Source organism: Nicotiana tabacum, chromosome 23 (assembly GCF_000715075.1).
Source record: "Nicotiana tabacum cultivar K326 chromosome 23, ASM71507v2, whole genome shotgun sequence".
In the NCBI taxonomy this organism is placed as follows: Eukaryota; Viridiplantae; Streptophyta; class Magnoliopsida; order Solanales; family Solanaceae; genus Nicotiana; species Nicotiana tabacum.
Window position 1 is genome coordinate 1152349 of NC_134102.1, and position 7719 is coordinate 1160067.

The window sequence follows — 7719 nt, forward strand, 5'->3', positions numbered from 1 at the left end:
AAGACACGATTTGGGATTATAAAATTATATTGGTTGTCTTGCATGGATGCAACATTGAGTGTGACTGCACGACGGAATTGTTACATATAATTTATTTAATTAATTCACTGGATCCATCTATTTATATAAAATCCTCTTTTTTGTCTCTTGTTCCCGATTTTCGAGTCACTCCAATTGAAAAGTTAAAAAAGGGGGAAGTAAAGGAAAAAGACTTGTGAGTGTTTTTCCTTCTTTTTTTTTTTTTTTTTGTGGTTTTACTTTAACGACGGGTAATATTACAATTTGAATAAAAATAATAATAATTCTGCAAGAATCTTTTGTAAATTAATTGATATTGATTTCTTGTGTTATTTTTATCGATCTACGGTGACAATAATCATATATTTAAAAGAATATTTGTAGTGAATCATAAATCGATCTCCTTGACGACTTCTTAAGAGGCCTATGAGTTGAAACCCTAGATTTAAGAACACTATGTAGTTTAGTTTTCAACATATTGTGTAATTGCATTGCATGTATTTGCTGCAGTTGAATTTCCAGTGATCCTATTCTTGTCCTTTTATTCAGGTTCTAAGGATCGTTTTCAAAGGAAATTTCGAATCTTTTTTAAACTATAGCATAGGTATACTCTGTTCTGTATATGACAAGAATGTTAGGGGCATTTTCTATATAACTAAAAGTAGGACATCCAGACTATAAGTCTATAGGGGGTTGCAGTAGATGGAGACGGATTCAGATTTAAATTTGATTAGTTAAATCTTTAGGTTTGTACATTAAACCATATACTCTGGAAATTATAAGTTCATAATTTTAGGTTTTTTCAATCATAGATCTATACTCCATGTTTAATCAAAGGCTTCATGGTGTATTAGTTATGATTATACTTTAAACAACTTTGACAAGTCACAAAAATTCAATTATATATTTTAACAACTTTCCCTTTATTCCCAGGTTTTAGAGTTTCTAATTAATTAATTTCTACAACTCGCAAGAACTAATCAAAGACTCGCAAATAATTTTTCTGCGTCCAAAAAGAGATCATTTGGTGTGGTCTGGAAGCATTTAGAGCATATCAAAGGGTAAAGCAGGATCTTTTGACTTAACTTATATTTAATGTTAGTTTGTGACTTTATTACCAGTAAGAAACTGTTAAAGCAAAAACTAAAGCAAGTTGGAGTTGATAATTAAAGTGTTTACGAAGGTAACACACATATATATATATATGTAGGGGAATCTTTTCTTTCTGAAAAAGTTTAAGCCTTTATAATAATCTCAAAGCTGCAAAATGTTAATCTATGAATTAGGGCCTAACGCCACCGGCAAATTAATGCCTAAACTATGGTTCGCGTGAACCTATGGTACTGATAAACTAAGTATTTTATGTATATATTTTCAGAAAATATTTATTATTATTTGTTGGTCTCTATACTTCAAAAAGGTTAAATGATGCACTTCGTTGAATGTTTAGCTATTTATCTAAATGAATATGGACTAATTTTCGACCCGCTTAATACTTTCTTTTTTCTCCTTTTTCTTAGTGGTGCACTCATTTCTAGAATTTCTAGATACACCTTTACTTACGCTCAATAAATATTTCTTAATTTTTTAATTGTTTCTGTATTTAGCATAATATTTTAAGGAGGAATTTACACATAATACAACCTCTTTAAGACTTATTTAAATAAATTACAACTACTTACAAAATATTACATAAAATACAATACAACCTAATTTTTGAACTTTCTAATTAAATTATATACCACTTTAATAGCCCTTAAATATCTCATTTTAAAACTTGAAAATAGGAATTGCCTCCTAAAAATACTTCCACTTAATATAGAATTAGGGATTGCTTTCACTTCAATTTTATCAAATCTTTTATCTCCTTCGCACTAACCAAGGTGGGTCATTTCTATGGGGAGCTGTGCAAATGGTTGACATTTATGTTCCAGGTTGCCCGCCTACCGCTGAGGCCTTTCTATACGGAGTTCTTCAACTGCAGAAGAAGATTAATAGACGCAAGGATTTCCTTATACTAACTATGGATATAGTATATTAATGATATATATTTGGTATAAGATACGAATATAAATAACAAATATGATATATTACCACTAATATGTATATATATATAGTATATGTGATATATTGCTCCAAATATAAAATATATGTGATGTATACTATGTATACATAATATATGTTTAATGTTAATATACCAAATATTAAATGTATTATTATACACACATATAAAATAAATAAATGCAAAGTATTCCTACATGGAAAATGAAATTAAAACAATAAAAGTTCCCAAGATGGAGTACGTACCTATTTTTATGGAGGATATAGCATTGGTCATGAGATAGTAGTGTTTATAGTGGTAACTTAATGTGTTTGTAGTGATAATCACTAATTAATAAATTGGAGAATTTTTAGGGACTAGTTAAGGATACTTCTAGAATGGGACTCTCATTTAATAGGCAATTTACCATGTTTTTAGAGTATATCTTTTATATATTTGTTGTAGAATTTGTTATTCTAATATTAGTTGTAGATTATGAAATGTTATATAAATCAGTAAGTAATTGTGAAAATTTCCCTATTTTAAGTTGCCTTTATTGCCCATGTCAGTGTTTTTTTTTTCTAGCCCATAAAAGGTATTTTTGAGCCCAAACTAAAAACTAGTTCTAAAGGAGAACAAGACTAGTCCTAAACTAGTTCTAAAAGACTAAAACAATCGAAATCATTTTGCCTCTTCTCCAAAGGCATGAAACCCTACGTTCAATTAGACCAAAACTCCCAATTAGCTCAAACCCTATCAACTTCTTAGATTTTAATATATTCTTTTTTTTGTTTATATTTTAGGACTCTTGGATGTAATATCTACTCTTAAAAAGTTGGTGGTAATTCTTATGCAGAGTGCAATATGATATGCATTTTAGCTTTTTGGTGTTTGTGTTGGCAGAAGAAATATTATTTGAAAAGTTCAATTACTATAGTTACATGGTTGTGTAAATTGTGACTATTTTAGTGTCTCCAGATGCGATTGCAATGGACACTACTAAACATGAGAAAGTAAGGAGAATTGAGGAGGGATGGTTGATTAAAGTTTTCATCAGTTTTCTAGAACTGAAATTGGAACCATACAACCTATTGACTAACATATTTGAGGTAAATACTAAAAAATAAAAAAATAAAAACATGGTTGTTATTGGTAAAATCATATCTAGGACTAAAAAAATATTTGGAGCACAAGTTTATCGGAAAAAAATTCGAAAAATTCGAGAAAAAACGAGATTGAAAAACCCGATTTTTGTTGGTTTGGTTTGGTCTATAGATTTAAAAATCCGATACAATTGATTTGGTTTGGTAATTACAAATCCGAACTAACCCGGCCTATGTACACCCCTAACTTTACTTATGTTCGACTACTCTTCCCAAATAATTTCAACTGCTTTTTAGCTTTATTAACATGGTGCAAATATTCGAATTTTCGCATTTATATTAATTAATAATTCCAAGTTTTTGAACTTTGATGTTTCCAAGAGACAAATTGGTTTGAATTCAATAGTGAAACAATAAGGTGGTAGATATATAGCTGGATTTCATCTAGTTGTTCATATAGTTGACCTTCCAAATGTGGCTTAAAAAAAGAATAAAAATCTAAGGTTATAAGTACTATCAAGTTGTATTGCTTTTCTGTTTTGAAAATAAATTTAATGTTGTTTTTGTCACAATTCTTAGGAGAACTAAATTAAAAGCATATGTCTTTTTTTTTTTTTTTGGTAACTAACAATTTTATTAATCACTAGTAACTTTACATATCCATAGCCTGCTTATATCTCACCAGCTATAACTCTTACAATTCTAAAGCCTACACTAACTGTCTCTATTAAAACATAAAATGTTGCACCATGCTACTAATCCCAGTGATGGCTCTCACGTTACATATGTAGGCTAACTCTCATCCAATACTATCAGCTCCTCTGCTTCTCTTTTCAAATAGCCGCAGGTTCCTTTCAATCCAAATGAAGTGAGTTATCTCAGCATATACCATCCTGTAGAGTTGAGCTCGTTATGTCCTACCCTTAGCATATTGTATCACCCATTGCATATGTTGTTCCCAGTTATCTCTCACAACATCCTGCCTTTGCATTCAATGTAGGATTCTCTACCATAATTCCCTTGTAAATCGACAGTTAACAAACAAGTCTTACTTGTTCTCATCATGAGCTTGGCATAAGGAGCACTTTGGATCTATAACTAAACCCCATTGTATCAGCCTATCTACAGTCAGCAATCTCCTATATAGTTGCAGCCACATGATAAATATAGCTTTTGGCCTGGCATTGTTTTGGAACATCAAGCATTTCCAGTTAACTCTTGGTCTATCTCCCAACAACTGTAGGTAGAAACTGTTGATCATACTCTTTCTTTGATGTTGCTGATTCTGTACCTGGTGAAGAGTTGTTCTAGCATTTAGTATCTGTCTCACCATCCAGCTTGCTTGTTATGGGATTGCCACCTCTTCAAGCAGTTTGTCTTTGATGTATAAAGCATGTATCCATCTTATCCATAGCCGATCTTGCTTGTGTGCTACATCCCAGCATATTTTTGCTAGTGCAACCTTGTTCCATAGATGCAAATTAATCAAATTTAAGCCCCTGCTTGATTTAGGTGTACACATTCTGTCCTAGGCTACCAAAGTCTTTTTTGTGATCACATTTACCCCAGACCAGAAGTAGCTTCTACAGTATGATTCAATCATCTTCAAGACCTTTGAAGGCAGAGTGAACAGTTGCGACCAATAAGATTGAATACCAAAGGGCACAGTTTGAACAAGCTGCACTAGACCAGCATATGATAATTTTTTTGTTGTCCAGGAAGAAATCTTTGAAACTATCTTCTCTACTAAAGGGTGCCATTGCATCAATAAGAGCTTCTTGGTAGCAAGAGGGATACCAAATTATTTGAAAGGCAATTCTCCCACTGTGAAACCTAACTGCTGCAGGATTTTCACTCTTACAGTCTGAGGAACTCCCCCAAAATACACTCAGCTTTTTCTCAGATTTGCTTGCAGTCCAGATACTTGGAAAAATTGGCTAAAACATATATGAATAACAAATATTGAGGGAAGGTCACCTATGGCAAATAACAGGAGGTCATCTACATAGCTTAGGTGTGTGATTCCTAGCTTTGCACATCTTGGATAAAATCTGAAACTTTTCACTTTTTTGAGACTATTAAGACTTCTACTTAGATACTCCATAACTATGGCAAACAAGAAGGGGGAGATAGGATCTTCCTGCCTCAAACCTTTAGCAATATCAAAAGGTGGGATGGATTCACCATTTATCATGACAGTATAGTTAACAGTGGTAACACACTCCATTATCCATGCTACAAATCTCATAGGATAACCCAGCTCTATTAGAACTTGCTCCAAAAAACTCCACTCGACTAAGTCATAGGCTTTTTGAAGATCAATCTTGATTATACATCTGTCAGAAATCTTTTTCCTTGTGTATACCTTTACTAACTCATGTGCTAGTATGATGTTATCAGCTATTCTCCTGCCAAGAATGAAGCAAGCATGTGCCTCACAGATGATAGAGGCAATGACTTGTTGTATCCTGGCTGCTAGCACTTTTGATATCAGTTTATAAAGCATGGTGCAATAAGTAATTGGTCGATAATCTTTGATTATATTAGGACAGGTATTTTAGGCACCAGTGTGAGAGTAGTACAGTTAACAGCTTTATATAATTTTTCAGTAGTAAAGAATCTTTGACAGCTTGAGTAACTTCACCTTTAATGACCACCCATGCCTTCTTAAAGAAGTAGGCATTGTATCTATCTATTCCCGGTGCTTTATCACTATCAATAGCATACAATCAAGCATAGATTTCTTTGTCAGTAACCTCAACACAAAGAGCAATCTTTTTTTGTTGTGATAATATTGGTCCATTCCTCATAATCAGTCTATTTATAGCAGGGAGATAATGGGCTGCTGATCCCATTAGTGACTTGTAAAATTCAATGACCTCCTGCTTTATGCTGTCAAGGTGAGTGAGTTTATCACATGTGAGGGCCATAATTTCATTTAGCTGCGTCTTCTGACTTCTTTCCTTCATGACTGCTGCAAAATACTCGGTATTTGAATTACCAAGCCTAATCCATTTTGCTCTTGACTTCTGCTTCAATATACTCTCTTCTATGAGGGACCATTTTTCTAAATTCTGTAGTAGGTTCCTTTCTTCTCCAATCAGTGAATCATTACATGCTGCATTGATCTTTCGTTGTATGTTTTCTAATTCTACTCTAGCCTGTTCATTCTTCAAGCTAATAGTTCTAAACTGTTCATTATTTAGAGCTCTAAAAATTGGCCTTAGAGCCTTCAGCTTCATCCAAGAATTCTTCATCTTGCAGGCAATATATGATTGTCCCCAAATCCTTTCCACAATATCAAAAAACTATCATGCTCAACCCAAACATTAAAGAATCTAAATGGTACTTTTTCATATTTTGGAGTTAAGTGTAGGGTGAGTATCATGGGGTTATGATCAGAAATAAAAGGTAGGCCATAATCAGTAGTCACATGACCCCACTGCATGATCCATTCAAAGTTACCAAGTGCTCTGTCAAGCCTGCTGCATACCCTATCTGCACCATATTGTTTGTTTGACCATGTGTAATACTCCCCTGTCCACGACAGTTCATTTAGAGATAGTGAAGTCATGCAATCAGCAAAGTCTTGAACTTTTGTATAGGTAATAGGACTACCCATAAGTCTGTCATTAGAATACAACACAACATTGAAATCACCACATAGGAGCCATGGCTTGGTAATTCTTACTGCTAGCTCCTTTATAGCTTCCCACAATTATTTTCTTTTTTCTAGAGTATTATATCCATAGACAATTGTAACTTTGCAATCCACCAAACCCAGCCTATCTTGTACCAAATAATGTATAAGTTAAGCTTTAGTTCTTAGCAATGTAACAGTGTACCATTGAGGATCCCATGTAAGTCACACTCTCCCATTTGGAGCATGTTGATAGTTTGTAAAATAGTTCCACCCTGGGATTACTTTTAGCATTACCTTGCTTGCATTATGTTCTTTGACTCTAGTTTCAACTATAGCTGCGAACTTTATTTTCTGACTACTAATATACTTTTTTAATTTTTTTTGTTTGTATCTCTTATTTACATCTCTGATGTTCCAGAATAGCCACTTCATTAGCAAGTCATGTGACCCCTACCCTTATCAGGTGGTAAGGTGTTAGCATTCCAATTTTCCCTTTGTAATGGCTCGAAGGCATTTTTCACTGCTATAGCTGACAATGCTGAAAAATTTACCAGATTCAGTTCAGGCATAGTTCCTACAGCTTTTCCCTTATCTATTGTTGTCTCCAAATTGTCCTTGTGTTATTGTATAGGTGTTTGAAAATTACCCTGCAACACTTGTTCATGAGTTCCAGCAGTTGGTTGCACATTTTCTTTGCCCTGTGAACCTTCATAGCTCTGCTGATGTGGAGTGTCTTGTGTCTGCTGCTGAGCTTGATCTCCTGGTTGGATAGTCTGATTGTCTCATTCATTTAATGGGCCTTTGCATCTCTATTCCATTGTGACCTTCTTAGGCTCTCTTCTCCTTATAGGTTGTTTCTCTTGCTGATTGTTTGGTCGTTACTCTATGTCATATTTGTGCCCCACCACTAGATA

The 7719-nt window shown here is 33.6% G+C and overlaps 1 protein-coding gene across 1 annotated transcript; it reads right to left on the reverse strand.

The window, feature by feature from the left end:
* Positions 1 to 5891: 5891 nt before the first annotated feature.
* On the reverse strand, positions 5892 to 7110 carry LOC142177587 (uncharacterized). The gene is made up of 3 exons (XM_075246775.1): positions 7100 to 7110; positions 6596 to 6788; positions 5892 to 6470 (listed from the first exon to the last, which is right to left on the reverse strand). The coding sequence occupies exons 1-3, from the start codon at positions 7108 to 7110 to the stop codon at positions 5892 to 5894; spliced, it is 783 nt and encodes a 260-aa protein (XP_075102876.1).
* Positions 7111 to 7719: the final 609 nt, after the last annotated feature.

Excerpts from the sequence above, each read along its gene's own strand:
- LOC142177587 (XM_075246775.1), bottom strand. Across the intron at positions 6,471-6,595 it reads GGATCATGCAGTGGGGTCAT|TTTTTTGATATTGTGGAAAG; the intron begins GTGACTACTGAT and ends TGAGCATGATAG.